The 15883-nt window shown below is 45.8% G+C and overlaps 1 protein-coding gene across 1 annotated transcript in view; it reads left to right on the plus strand.

Moving 5' to 3' along the window:
* Positions 1 to 15883, plus strand: part of LOC116355399 (uncharacterized) — a 42514-nt gene that overhangs the window by 13631 nt on the left and 13000 nt on the right. The window contains exons 2-3 of the mRNA XM_031799006.1: positions 632 to 1387; positions 1689 to 1770. Coding sequence (XP_031654866.1) covers positions 730 to 1387; positions 1689 to 1770 — 740 coding nt within the window. The 5' untranslated portion in view covers positions 632 to 729. The remainder of the gene's footprint in view (positions 1 to 631; positions 1388 to 1688; positions 1771 to 15883) is intronic.

Here is a 15883-nt window from a genome sequence, read left to right on the forward strand (position 1 = left end):
AGGCCTCCCAGAACCAGCGTATGACTTTTCTAAATAATTGCTGGCTGTCATCGTGGTCGGCATCTGGGCTGGCAGCACCGAACAACAGAATCACAAACAAATGGGACATGTGGTCCTGGTTTTCCAGACTCTCTCTCCTGTGGACTGTAAAGGAGATTGCAAGGCCTTGTGGTCTTTCAGCACTCCATCCACAACACTCTCTCTATATGCTGAAGGACATTTTGTTTTCTGTTATTGCATGGCAAACTTTTTGTAGTACTCTGACAATACCGGTTTTAATCATGGATTGTAAATGTGTCTGTTCTCAGTTTCTGTGATCCTCACATTGTATTGCTATCAGACAGTGTGAGCGATTGTGCAATTTAGAAACAAATCATCATGTTGGCTTCCCTGGCTGCTCTCTTCCTGTTTTTCCAATAGTTTCAAATTCCTCGGCGAGACCATGTGCCTCATGGCATTTCCGTTGGTTTTAATGTTTTTTTAATGATCCTAGTCTACAACTGCATGATTTCATGAGTGGCTATTCTGATAATATACTTCTGCTACCAGTATTTGCAGTTCTATGATAAACTTTTTTTTTCACACCAATTTTAACGTCAACATTTTATGATTCGCTCTTCTCCCCATCCAGATCCTTGAGGTTGTTGAGGACATTGGCTCCACTCCGGGTTCAGTGTGTTTGTGAGCCGCTGGATCCGGTGAGTGAGACCGTTGCCGGGCCTACAAGGGATGAAACCGGATGGGGTTGCCATGGAGCCCACAGAAGCCGTAGGAGCCGAGCCCTCGGCCCAGGGGATGGCCACCGACGAGATGCCCGCCCAGCCAGCTCCTTCAACTTCCCCGTCCTCTCCATCACAGCCTGAAGACACCCAAAACAGTGCAGCGCAGCCTGAAAACTCCACAGCACCCCCTGAAAACCCCACAGCACCCCCTGCATCCAAGGAGGTCAATGGGGCCAATGGCAAGGCAGCAGCTGACCCCAAACCCAAGGCTAAGACCGTGGGCTTGGCTAAACCACGGCCAGGCACAGCTGGAACCAAGACCGCAACGGGTCCGGCATCAGGACCCGGCACCTCTCGTCCGGGCACGGCCTCAAGCCACATGGCCAATGGATTAAAGTCCTCGGCCAGTGACCTGGCCAAGAAAGCCGCTTTGGACAAAAAGAGAACCACCACTATAGCTGGAGCACCGGCTGCAGCCACAAAGAGGTCCGTGGCTTCCACTGTCAGGACCCAAACTAAAGTAGCTGTCCGAGTCCCCAGGTCCACCTCTGCTACCAGGCCAACCAACACTACATGGACTGCGGCGACGGGGCCTGGCACTCCAACGAGGAGACCTCCAGCTGCTGGGCCCATTAATGGGGCTGGGGCCAGACCCAAAACCACAGGTGAGGAGACAAAGACTACATACACACATACTGCTGAGTATTTTCTTGTTAACCATGCTTTGCTTAGACACACAGCTTTTGTTTTCCTTTGTCCCATGTCGAGTCTTTTAGTTACTGTCCTATCTGTTTTAGAGCTCATACAAACCCACCTGTGCTTGGCTGCAGACACATTTGCTCTCAACTCCTACGACACCAATCCTTCATCCCTGCCCTCACTTCCACCCCTCATCTTCATCCTACCTTTTTTCCTCCCCAATCTCTCTCTTCATGCACTTTCTCATTCACTCTCCCTCTCCTCTAGCTTCCAGACATGCTGCCCCCAAGTCTCCCAGCACTTCAGCTGCGGCCAAACCCGATAGGACACTGGTTTCCAAGACAACCAGGTAAGGCAGCCTATCCCGTCCCATCACCACCACCGGACATGCAAAGTGGTTTACCGGGCAGTGCCATTTGTGGCCAGCCAAGTGCGCATTTGAATGAACTCAAAAAGAGGGGAGGGGAACCCAGGCACTGTTTATAGTTTAAAAAGAACCTCTCCCATCGCGTACATAATACAATCACCCAAGATCTGAGGAGCCGCTTCGCACAAAAGACATCACTCGATAAATCGGATCAGTGACCGACTTGTTTTGCGAGGAGCTGAAATGAAAAATGGCCATTGTGGGTCCTGCCGGTCTGTTATTGGATTAGGTTTCCCACTGTGTCTCAAATGGCACCCTATATTATATATTGTGCTGCTGTTGACCAGAGCATTATGGGTCCTGGTCAAAAGTGGTGCCCTCTATAGGGAATACGGGGCCATTTGGGACACAGCCCTAGTCTACTCTGAGTCACACGAACAGAAATCTACCTGAGACAGAAGAGCACGATCTCACACTGCCCCAGTCAGCACCACAGTGTTGCTGAATAACATGGGTTATCTCCCCCCCCCAGGGCAGGTGTTATTCACTGGGGCTCTTGCCTCTCTCTCACACTCACTGGGATGTTCTAGCACCTCTGCGGGTGTGTCTCAGTAATTGTAATGGTCTAAAGTGGCAACCTCATCTCTTGATGGAGAGGAGATGAGGTTCTTTTAGGCTATTGAGATGTACCCACTATACAGTATTATGGCTCCACACCTAATCTCTTCTAGATGGACTATGTAAACATAACTGGTACCGTAGATCTGTTATGAGACAACGGAGTGTGAGATAAAGAGCAGTGTTTGTTCCAGTGCTTTGGCCAAATCAAGATTTTGTAGGTGTTTGCATTCTTTGAATTTCGGGAGGGGACATTTGGCCCGTAGACTTGCCTGTAACGTGCAAAGAGAGTGGGTGGAGCTCTTTGTTAGGTTTCGAGCCATGGTCTATCTTCTCCTAATGTGTATGGACCCAGAATTTAATCGAGCGTCTGACCAATTACGCGATTACTCCACACTTAGTTCTCCACAGGACATACTGTTAAGCTCTTAGTTTCAATTAGATTGCTCTTCTCCCACTTCCTCCCTAATGCTCTACTTTTATTACATGAGACAATGTTGAACTGACTGAAACCAGTTGAATCTGGGAACACACCGCTTTACCACCCCCCTCTTTAGTTGGACTAAGGACAAGTACGAGTTAATATCAGCTGGTGTTTTAACAGGTGTATGTGTTGTACTTAACTGGCACCACTTAAACTTGTGGAGTAGAGCTCTAGTTTGGCCTCGGGTTGGCACTTAATCGCAGGGTAGCCTAGTGGTTAGAGTGTTGGACTAGTAACCGGAAGGTTGTGAGTTCAAACCCCCGAGCTGACAAGGTACAAATCTGTCGTTCTGCCCCTGAACAGGCAGTTAACCCACTGTTCCCAGGCCGTCATTGAAAATAAGAATGTGTTCTTAACTGACTTGCCTGGTTAAATAAAGGTAAAATAAAAATTAAAAATATCCCAGTGTCCCGTGTATCCCAGTGTCCCGTGTATCCCAGTGTCCCGTGTATCCCAGTGTCCCGTGTGTCCCGTGTATCCCAGTGTCCCGTGTATCCCAGTGTCCCGTGTATCCCAGTGTCCCGTGTGTCCCAGTGTCCTTATCCTTTGAATTATGCAGATATGGGATGGTTTCAGCTGCAGGATTGTGGTTACAAGACTTTCCCAGAGGGAATGACACTTGTTTTGGAATGTTGTGACATGTTGGGGGGGGGGGGGTGATTTGATGGAATTGTTTTAATGACATAGAGAAACGGCAGGTCACTCTGTGTGAACATACAGTGTGTGTTTGACAATAGAAGCAGGTTGTGTGTGAGAGCATGCTGCTTGTGTTTGACGACAGGAGAAGCAGGTTGTGTGAGAGCATGCTGCTTGTGTTTGACGACAGGAGAAGCAGGTTGTGTGTGTGTGAGAGCATGCTGCTTGTGTTTGACGACAGGAGAAGCAGGTTGTGTGTGTGTGAGAGCATGCTGCTTGTGTTTGACGACAGGAGAAGCAGGTTATGTGTGAGAGCATGCTGCTTGTGTTTGACGACAGGAGAAGCAGGTTGTGTGTGTGTGAGAGCATGCTGCTTGTGTTTGACGACAGGAGAAGCAGATTTTGTGTGGGAGCATACTGCTTGTGTTTGACGACAGGAGAAGCAGGTTATGTGTGAGAGCATGCTGCTTGTGTTTGACGACAGGAGAAGCAGGTTGTGTGTGTGTGAGAGCATGCTGCTTGTGTTTGATGACAGGAGAAGCAGGTTGTGTGTGAGAGCATTCTGCTTGTGTTTGACTACAGGCGTGGTGGCAGCCAGACTGTCTCTCCATCCATGCTGGGACCTGTTCCTGCCTCCCTGGGTGAACCAGGGCTGGTGAACAGGCCTCTCCCAGCCATAGCTGTGACTGCTGCTCTCTTCCATTAGTCATGAGACTATGAGCAGGGCAGGCGGCACGGGGCTCATATATAAAATGAATAAATGCAACGTGACTGTTCCGTTTCACCACCTGCACAAAAAAAAACGCCAGACGGCCCATAATACCAAACGAGATGATAGAATGGCCTATAATACGTTGCCATAGTTACACATTGTCAGAGAAATAGGGTTTCCTTAAACTATTCACATTAATTGCCCTAAGGGGTGAAATAAATTGAACTGGATAAGAAGCAGAAAATCAATATTTTAGAGGTGAACGGGTCGCAACAAGGGTGAGTGAGATTGGATGGGAGCCTCCGAACATGGTGATTGGCTACAGTTGGCAAAAGCAAGGGGATTGGGTAGTGTGGCGACTGGCAAGGTGAGTTATGGTATTGGATTAAAGGGAAAAGTGCGGTTGTCGACTAAGTTAGCAGATGTGCTGGTACCTTGAGGCGTCGCAGAGCTGTTTTAACATCTGGTCTTGCCTGCCACACTTCTGGTACACACACTGCTGGGGAATGTTCTACCTGAGCTTGTCCAGTAACAAACGCTCATTTTCTTTCTGTTGCAAAATGTTTTGCTACGGTTTTCCCTACTGAACGTACCCCAGGTGAATGAGTCCACCAATCCCCTAATGCAGTGGTTCCTGAACTTTTTATAGTCCTGTACCCCTTCAAACATTCAGCCTCCAGCTGCGTACCCCCCTCTAGCACCAGGGTCAGCGCACTCTCAAATGCTGTTTTGCCTCCATTGTAAGCCTGCCACACACACTATACAATACATTTATTAAACATAAGAATGAGTGAGTTTTGTCAACTCGGCTCGTGGGAAGTGACAAATAGCTCATATAGGACCAGGGCACTAATAATAATAATGTTGCTCTTTATTTAGCCATCTTACATAACTTTATTTGTTCATTGAAAATTGAGAATAACTCACCACAGGTTAATGAGAGAGGGTGTGCTTGAAAGGATGCACATAACTCTGCAATGTTGGGTTGTTTTGGAGAGAGTCTCAGTCTTAAATCATTTTCCACAGTCTGTCTGTGCCTGTATTTAGTTTTCAAGCTAGTGAGGGCCGGGATTCCACTCTCACATAGGTACGTAGTTGCAAAGGGAATCCGTGTCTTAACAGCGCGATTTGCCAAGGCAAGAATCTCTGAGCACCGCCCTATCCAGAAATCTGTCAGTGGCTTCTGATTAAATTACATTTTCATAGAACCGCTTGTTGCCATTTCATTAAGGCTCTCATTCAGATATCGGTAACTGGACTGGAGGCAGGGCATGAAAAGGATGATGAATCCAGTTTTTTGTGTCATCTGTTTAAGGGAAAGTACCTGTGTAATTGCACATCCACTCAGGTGCTTCGCTATATCACATATTGTCTGTAAGCTTGTTCATTTGCACACAAAAAAAATCATACAAAGATGGAAAGACGTGTGTTGTCCTTGTTAATCAAGACAGAGAAGAACTCCAACTTAGCCTCAATTTTGTCCCGCACATTGAATATAGTTGCGGAGAGTCTCTGACTTACATCAGCTTTGTCAGGAGGAATGGGCCAATATTCACCCAACTTATTGTGGGAAGCTTGTGGAAGGCTACCCAAAATGTTTGACAATTTAAAGGCAATGCTACCTAATACTAACTGACATCTGACCCACAGGGAATGTGATGAAATAAATAAAAGCTGAAATAAATCATTCTCTACTATTATTCTGACATGTCACTTTCTTAAAATAAAGTGGTGATCCTAACTGACCTAAGACAGGCAATTGTTACTAGGATAAAATGTCAGAAATTGTGAAACTGAGTTTAAATGTATTTTGCCAAGGTGTATGTAAATCTTCTGACTTCAACTGTACATTGAGTAACAATTTGCTTCGTCATCATGTCTTAGCATGTTTTGCTAACAATAAAAAAGGTTCCTCATCCTCCAACACCATTCTCACTTACCGCTGCAATTTAAGGCCGTTGTTGTAGAGAGAACTTGTGTTTCGGTAATGAGAATTTAATCCTACAGACTATTTTTTAAATAAATTAATAGTTTATTATATAACTATTTACTAATTGTTATTTTTCTTTGTCCTCTTTTAATTGTAGACAGTCAGCAAGTGACAAAAAGAAAGCTTTTAGAGAAGTTTACATCAACCCAGAACTGCTGGAGGACAGAAGGAAAGAGAGCGGTTAGGTGTTGGAGAGGTTACAACCAGCGTAATTAGCATATATATTTAATATATATCTGTGTGTGACTATAGGAAGTCAATACCCTACAGTGTTAGGAAGTCTACACATGCGCACACAGTCAGTAAGCCATTCAGTCTCTACCACAGAATGACGTGTCCATAACTGTAGGATATTTCCCATGTTTTGAGACGTGCTCATTTCATGTCATGCTTCCTTTCCATTTCCAGATATCAAAAACGAAAGCAAAATTGTAAAATCAGATCTGACAAAGAAGCAACATGAAAAGAAGAAACATTTTAGACAAAAAACTGCTTAAAGCATTGGACATAACACCAAAATGAGGAAGATGATACACTTCATGTTCAAGAAGCAGAATTCAGTTTTCAAAATCTTCAAGAGAACCTCCTGTTAGGGTCGCGTCAATTCAAATCTGGTATCAGGATAAATATGACATTGAGTCACCGATTGTATACTATGTATTTTTTATTAGCTAAGCAATAAGTGGTAAATGCTATTTTCGTATATACGGTCTCTCTGTCCCACCTCGCAGGGCAAAACAGAGAACTGACTTGTTCTTGACAAAGATATTATAAATATACTCTGACAGAAATAGTTCCTGCTTCCGAGCCGGCCTGTCAGAGTAGAGACTGGGCGTGGTTTAGACTCACCCAGCCTATCGTTGATTGTTGGCGCAGAGCTGGTCCCGGCCCCCGGGCGCTCCAGTTGATAGACGTAACTGTTGCTGTGAAGAATATCTATGCGCTCATGCTCGATACCGTTATCTCGCACCTGGTTTCTGTTATCTAACAAAAGGCCGTTTGTTCTCGCAACACAACGTTCTGAATGTGCCCCCCAAACTCATTGCACAGTGCCTGTCTTCATGTTATTCTGTATTTTTCCATCATGAGAAAGGCCCATGGCCCATAAACTCTTAATGTTTCAAGTCAGCTATAACACATACATACATCCACACAAGCCAACAGCAGATAATATTCAATCACATATATGGTAACGGGCTATAGTGCATAACACAGAATCCTCATAATCCCCAAGAAAACAGACATTCTCACCTCAGCAGGTAAATGTCCCTGCCATCAACTCGACTCCTAAAAGAAGAGCAACGTCTCTACAGACACCAGGACCAATGAAGACATCTACCCCAAAGGAATCAGCCAAAAAAGAGAAACACACTATCACAATTGAGGTCAAAGTTGCGCTTCACAGAAGAGAAGCTGTTGAAGAGGACCAAAGAGATGATCAACCTAAAGAAAAGACTGAAAAGACCTGAGATGGTCAAGAGGAAGCAGGTAATTGTCAACATGGAAGGCAGAGAGGTCCAGAAGAGAACTACAAAGAGAGGTCATCCGAGAACATTACCCAATAACAGCCAGAGAAGACTAATGCGCAAACCTGTTAGCCGCTTCCTTCATCAAGATGACGTCTCCACTGTAACAGACTGGGAAATCCAGACACATTCTGTAAAAGGGCCAGATATTCTGAAAGAGCCTAATGGACACTATAGCAAGTCTTCATAGAAGATTGGTCTGAGAAGCCAAGGCACAACCTTTCTGAGGCTCAATTCTTTAAACTTAAACCATTTTGGATTGGCCAGCGAAGAGACAGAGAAACATGCTTGTGAATGGCATGAAAACTTTTAAATTAATTCTCAAAAACACTTCAGACCTGGTTATTAATGCCTAAAAGGGACATTTGTTGACGCAGGTCTTTTAAAGATTCCAACCAGTCACTAGCCTGCCTGACAGCTTGATTATCTGGCTGGCCACACGAGGGGGGTGCCATGGTGACGGAGGGGGATTCTAATTCCCTGTGTCTGTATTCTCTCCTTTTCTCTCTCTGGAGACGGTGCCCTTGTCCTGTTTTTAAGCAGTTTGTTTTTGTCTGCCCATCTCTCCTCCTTTACTCCTCCCTTCTGTTTATGTACAGTACCAGGAATTTAGCCAGCACCCTCTCCAAACCCTCCCGCTGCTCCCCTCCCTCCCCCGTGAGGGCATCTGTCATTTTGGTGGGCCTTAAGACTCCCTCTGAGAATGGGAGGAATCCAGGGTGTTGTATAAGATGGGGTAATGTGTGTTGAGAGCCATCCATATGGGAATGGCATCAAAATGGTCACGTGAATGAAATGGCAGTTACCCCTCATGATCTATTAATTAGATGACAATCTATGCAGGTCCGATACCTTTTTGACATGCAGTGTGACTCAAACATGCATTATAACAGAGTTGTTGAATAACTAAAAGCAGACAATTGACTGTCCACTCTAGCTCTTGTGAAATGCAGTCACACAATGTTCCTGTCCCAACCCTTCTCCCCCCTTTGGGGATGAAACCATGCTGTTTCAGCCACCGGCTTGGGCAGGGCATAGTTACTGTTTAACGCAGATGCCCTTTACACATTATGATAGTATAGTACCCAAGGCCTCTGTAAATGGGCTGTCTCTGGATCAGTTGCTAGAGATTTCCACAGCAGAGGCACTTAATTGAAAACCTAGACAAGCAGATTTAGGTATTTTGTTCTCTGTGGTAACGGGATGTTTCATTGCCACTGGGGCAACACAAGCCCCAGGAATGCCTTCTGTCTCAATAAGCAGCACGAGGGGGCTGTTTTTGGATGGCTCACTAGCCAAGCAGAGCACTGTCCGAGGCAAGGTTTCATTTGCTGGAAGGTGGCCCTGGAGAGAAGAGTGCGAGAGGAGAAACTCTGACAGGGAAGATGGCCATCCCCCAACAGGGATAAAGTATACCTCTGGGGCGCGCTCTCTTTTTTTAATAAAAAAATATTTAAACAATTTTAACTGCAATTTGAATCTGTCGACTTGCGGTGCCAAAGGAGCCAGGCTGTGTCTGACAGTGAAAAGAGGGGGAGACTCAAATGAAACTGTCCCGGCAACACTTTTGCTCTTACCCAACAAATGTTAGCCTATTGTATCATTGTCATCACATAAAATGTATACATTTTTAATTGCCATTGAATTACTCTTTCAATAGCAGAGGAAGCTGACATTTTTATTGTAGAAAAGGGCTGGAGTGTCGTGCACAATTTAATAGTTTAGAAATGAAGCCTCTTTATGGCAAAGCTTTCATAGATTGGCAACATCTTGGATACCCCTTCCTGTTGTATCCTTAAACGGCTCTGACTTAGAATACGTGGACAACTACAAATACCTAGGTGTCTGGTTAGACTAAACTCTCCTTCCAGACTCACATTAAGCATCTCTAATCCAAAATGAAATCTAGAATCTGCTTCCTATATCGCAACAAAGCATCCTGCACTCATGCTGCCAAACATACCTGTGTAAAACTGACCATCCTACTGATCCTCGACTTCGGTGATGTCATCTGTAAAATAGCCTCCAACACTCTACTCAACAAACTGGATGCAGTCTATCACCGTGCCATCCGTTTTGTCACCAACGCCCCATATACTACCCACCACTGCAACCTGTACACTCTCGTTGATTGGCCCTCGCTTCATACTCGTCGCCAAACCCACTGGCTACAGGTTATCTACAAGTCTCTGCTAGGTAAAGCCCCCCTTATCTCAGCTCACTGGTCACCATAGCAGCACCCACCCATAGCACGCGCTCCAGCAGGTATATTTCACTGGTCACCCCCAAAGCCAATTCTTCCTTTGGTCGTCTTCCAGTTCTCTGCTGCCAATGACTGGAACGAATTGCAAAAATCTCTGAAGCTGGAGATTCATATCTCCCTCACTAGCTTTAAGCACCAGCTGTCAGAGCAGCTCACAGATCACTGCACCTGAACATAGCCCATCTGTAAACAGCCCATCTATCGACCTACCTCATCCCCATATTGTATTTATCTTGCTCATTTGCACCCCAGTATCTCTACTTGCACATTCATCTTCTGCACATCTACCATTCCAATGTTTAATTGCTATATTGTAATTAATTCAGCACCATGGCCTATTTATTACCTTAACTCCCTTCACCTCATTTGCACACAGTGTATAGATTTTGTTTGATTTTTTTCTAATGTATTATTGACTGTTTGTTTACTCCATGTGTAACTGTTGTTGTATGTGTCAAATTGCTATGCTTTATCTTGGCCAGGTCGCAGTTGCAAATGATAACGTGTTCTCAACTAGCCTACCTGGTTAAAGGTAAAATAAAAAAATGGCTGTGAATCTATTGCACCACTAGGGCATATCAACCAAGTATTGGCTTTGAATCCCTTGTTGACACTTACCAATTGCTTGTAGCCACAACAAATATACCAAAGCTGCTGAACTTGTGCCTCCCATGCAATTAATACTGTATGGAAAGCATTAATACTGTATGGAAAGCAATTAATACTGTATGGAAAGCAATTAATACTGTATGGAAAGCATTAATACTGTATGGAAAGCAATTAATACTGTATGGACTCCACTGAGCTTTGACTCGCATCCCTTCTTGACTCCCTCCCTGAGGATCAGGAGGTTCTGAGTCTTTCTGTGAAGACTAGATGGAGGGGGTCATGTGAGGTTACCGCTGCACGCACAGATGACTGGCCTCCCATCTCTATCTCCTTCCTTTCAGAAGCAATCTCTCGCTCTCCACCCCCCCCCCCCCCCCCCCACCTTAATTGAGTGCTCCTGTCGCTTTGCGTTCCCTACGTGGAACTGACCCAGATGGGAAGGCCAATCTGCGTCCGTGTGCGTTTAGTTCAGCTGTCCACTCGCTCCCTCACTCTTCCATCATGTTAGTCCTGTCGCTCCCTCTCTTCCATCATGTTAGTCCTGTCGCTCCCTCTCTCTTCCATCATGTTAGTCCTGTCGCTCCCTCTTCCTTCCATCATGTTTGTCCTGTCGCTCCCTCTCTCTTCCATCATGTTAGTCCTGTCGCTCCCTCTCTTCCATCATGTTAGTCCTGTCGCTCCTTCTCTTCCATCATGTTAGTCCTGTCGCTCCCTCTCTTCCATCATGTTAGTCCTGTCGCTCCTTCTCTTCCATCATGTTAGTCCTGTCGCTCCCTCACTCTTCCATCATGTTAGTCCTGTCGCTCCCTCTTCCTTCCATCATGTTAGTCCTGTCGCTCCCTCTTCCTTCCATCATGTTTGTCCTGTCGCTCCCTCTCTTCCATCATGTTAGTCCTGTCGCCCCCTCTCTCTTCCATCATGTTAGTCCTGTCGCTCCCTCTCTTCCATCATGTTAGTCCTGTCGCTCCCTCACTCTTCCATCATGTTAGTCCTGTCGCTCCCTCTTCCTTCCATCATGTTTGTCCTGTCGCTCCCTCTCTTCCATCATGTTAGTCCTGTCGCTCCCTCTCTTCCATCATGTTAGTCCTGTCGCTCCCTCTCTTCCATCATGTTAGTCCTGTCGCTCCCTCACTCTTCCATCATGTTAGTCCTGTCGCTCCCTCTTCCTTCCATCATGTTTGTCCTGTCGCTCCCTCTCTTCCATCATGTTAGTCCTGTCGCTCCCTCTCTCTTCCATCATGTTAGTCCTGTCACTCCCTCTCTCTTCCATCATGTTAGTCCTGTCGCTCCCTCTCTTCCATCATGTTAGTCCTGTCGCTCCCTCTCTTCCATCATGTTAGTCCTGTCGCTCCCTCTCTTCCATCATGTTAGTCCTGTCGCTCCCTCTCTTCCATCATGTTAGTCCTGTCGCTCCCTCTCTTCCATCATGTTAGTCCTGTCGCTCCCTCTCTTCCATCATGTTAGTCCTGTCGCTCCCTCTCTTCCATCATGTTAGTCCTGTCGCTCCCTCTCTTCCATCATGTTAGTCCTGTCGCTCCCTCTCTTCCATCATGTTAGTCCTGTCGCTCCCTCACTCTTCCATCATGTTAGTCCTGTCGCTCCCTCACTCTTCCATCATGTTAGTCCTGTCGCTCCCTCACTCTTCCATCATGTTAGTCCTGTCGCTCCCTCTCATCATGTTAGTCCTGTCGCTCCCTCTCATCATGTTAGTCCTGTCGCTGCCTCTCTCATCATGTTAGTCCTGTCGCTGCCTCTCTCATCATGTTAGTCCTGTCGCTGCCTCTCTCATCATGTTAGTCCTGTCGCTGCCTCTCTCATCATGTTAGTCCTGTCGCTGCCTCTCTCATCATGTTAGTCCTGTCGCTCCCTCTCTCATCATGTTAGTCCTGTCGCTCCCTCTCTCATCATGTTAGTCCTGTCGCTCCCTCTCATCATGTTAGTCCTGTCGCTCCCTCTCATCATGTTAGTCCTGTCGCTTCCTCTCTCATCATGTTAGTCCTGTCGCTGCCTCTCTCATCATGTTAGTCCTGTCGCTCCCTCTCTCATCATGTTAGTCCTGTCGCTGCCTCTCTCATCATGTTAGTCCTGTCGCTGCCTCTCTCATCATGTTAGTGCTGTCGCTGCCTCTCTCATCATGTTAGTCCTGTCGCTGCCTCTCTCATCATGTTAGTCCTGTCGCTGCCTCTCTCATCATGTTAGTCCTGTCGCTGCCTCTCTCATCATGTTAGTCCTGTCGCTGCCTCTCTCATCATGTTAGTCCTGTCGCTGCCCCTCTCATCATGTTAGTCCTGTCGCTGCCCCTCTCATCATGTTAGTCCTGTCGCTGCCCCTCTCATCATGTTAGTCCTGTCGCTCCCTCTCTCATCATGTTAGTCCTGTCGCTGCCCCATCATGTTAGTCCTGTCGCTGCCTCTCTCATCATGTTAGTCCTGTCGCTCGCTCGTTTCGTCACTGCGTACCTGTTTAGTTCCTTTCCTCCCTCGTCTAATGCAGTCTCGTCTAACGCGGCTCACCACCGCCAGTCTTCAACTAATTCCCCATGTCATCTAAAGGCACAGCATGACCGCTTTCTTGTTTATTCCCACTGCTCTTTACCATGCAGTCAAGGTCCTGCTCCCTCTGTCCCATCGACGCACCCCATTACAGTATAATAATGGCCAAACCTTAAGGCCTTTTGAGTCTCGCAGCCTTTATTTGATCCCGCTAACAAATGGAAACAAATGGTTGTTCCTGTTGGGAGAGGCGATTTGTGGCCAGGCGTGCTCGGCCGGACCACTTCAGGCCCCTCGTACGACCGTAAGTTTATTTTTTATTTTTTGTCATTGTGAATTAATCTGTGTTGTCGGCTGTGTCCAAACCATGGCGAGCCAATCAAAAGAACAGCATGACGGATATTGGGGTAATTGACTGAATCGCAACTATGCCATAAAATGGTCAGTTCCTCTGTTTCCTATCCCTTTTTTTGTTTTGTTTTAGACGCTGTGTACGTATGAATCTGTTCTGGAGAAATGAGAAGCAAAGCATCGATTTTCTTCACGAATACAGTGCTGCCATTGTTTCATTACACCTGGTTCTTCTGTGTGCAGAAACACTCTGGGAGCATAATGTAGTATATAGCCTTAGGCTAATCATATAAATTGCCCATTTTTAAGCAACTGTTTTCAATGTAGCGCTCTGTAGCATGGGCTTCAACTCATCACACAAGCCTGTCAGTGTGAACGCCTCACACCAGTCTGTACATGTAGATTGCACACACCATTATCACGCGTGTCCAAGCGTAGCTCTGTAGATGTACGTTACTATTCCCTGCTCCACTGTTGCATAGCGTAAGGATAATCGGTCAAGTGTGCTCATAAATGCAAGGGCACACACACACACACACACACACACACACACACACTTGACATTCAGTTAGCTCAGCAGTATGCAGGGGGAGGGGCACTGCCTTGCTCTGGGAAAGGGCGCTTCTGGATCCTGTGGCTTCTCCACAGCTGTCTGGCACCTGTTAAAGTGACCGAATGGCAGATCTAGGATCAGCTTACCCTCCAAATCCATTACTTCAGCCAGGAGAGGGGTAATTTAGAAACTGACCTCTATTGGACAAGTATATTACCTACTGTTCAGTTTTGTGCCTACTGAACACAAAACCAGGAATCTTGGGAAGGTTGAGCTCCACTGTTAAGAAGAGGGAGTGTTTTAATGGATCAGTGGCTCATGTCTGCCTCTAACCCTCGATTAGTCTCCTCTCTGTCCTTGAAATAGTACTTCTCTCAACCCTCTTGAGTGCGACCCTCCCCCACATCCTGTTATTTTTCCACAATCACTCTTTCCCACTCCATCATTCCCTGTATCCTTCCCTCTTCCCCCACTAGACTGGGATTAGAAAATGACTAAGCGATGCGTTGCAGGCAGACAATGAATGGGCCTTGTTAATGGTTGTCTGTTACTTCTTGAAATTGCCTTTATGTAGTGCAGGACGGCCCTTGACTCTTCTCGCTTACTGTACGGTGAGCACTGAGCAGGTGAATGACCACTACTGACTTTTTTTTTCCAGGTTTAGAGTGAATTGATCATAGAAAAGTCCCAAGCCTATTAGCTGACATTAATTAGGCAGCTGATTGAATGGTACTGAACCAAGTCCTACACTGAGTGCACAAAACATTAGGTACACCTGCTCTTTCCATGAGACTGACCAGGTGAACGCTATTATCCCCTATTGATGTCACTTGTTAAATCAACTTCAGTCAGTGTAGATGAAGGGCAGGAGACCGGTTAAAGGATTTCTAAGTCTTGAGACTATTGAGACATGGCGTCTGTATATGTGTGCCATTCAGTGGGTAAAACAAAAGATTTAACTGTCTTTGAACCAGGTATTATAGTAGGTGCGAGGTGCACCCGTTTGAGTGTCAAGAACTGCAACACTGCTGGGTTTTTCACAAGTTTCCTGTGTGTATCAAGAATGGTCCACCATCCAAAGGACATTCAGCCAACTTGACACGTGCCAGCATCCCTGTGAAAAGCTTTTGACACCTAGAGTCGATGCCCCTACATAATTGTGGCTGTTCTGAGGGCAAAGCGGGTCGGGTTTCAGACCCAGGGCCTCGGAGCTTGGAGGGTACTATGGTGTTGAATGTTGAGCTGTAGTCAATGAACGGCATTCTTACATAGGTATTCCTCTTGTCCAGATGGGAGAGGGCAGTGTGGTGGGGATTGCATCATCTGTGGATCTACTGGGGCGATAAGCAAATTGAAGTGGGTCTAGGGTGATAAGTAAGGTGGAGGTGATATGATCCTTGACTAGTCTCTCAAAGCACTTCATGATGACAGAAGTAGGTGATTCTCACAATCTTGGTTTCAAATATTTCAATGGAATCTTTAAAGACTTGCATCAATAAATGTCCTTTTTAGGCATTAATAACCAGGTCTGATGTGTTTGAGCATTAATTTAAGAACATTTACTGACATTTTAACACCTTTTTGAACATATTTTCCAAAACAAGTCCTTAATCTCATTACCGCAATGGTCTGAAAACGTCAAGACCATTAGGAAAGCTAATACATTTTCATTTTTTTAATGAGTTAAGTCACGCACAGTTACTTTAACTGTGAAATAATATATTTTTTATTTTTTTATTTTAACTGCGCTCATTACCGCAACACCTTCCGCAATCTACAACATAATTGTATATTTCATTGAAACCTGACTTTTTTTTCAGAATTGTGGTAACCCTGCATTTAAAAGCAAACTACTATTTTT

Source organism: Oncorhynchus kisutch, linkage group LG20 (genome assembly GCF_002021735.2).
Source record: "Oncorhynchus kisutch isolate 150728-3 linkage group LG20, Okis_V2, whole genome shotgun sequence".
Lineage (NCBI taxonomy): Eukaryota > Metazoa > Chordata > Actinopteri > Salmoniformes > Salmonidae > Oncorhynchus > Oncorhynchus kisutch.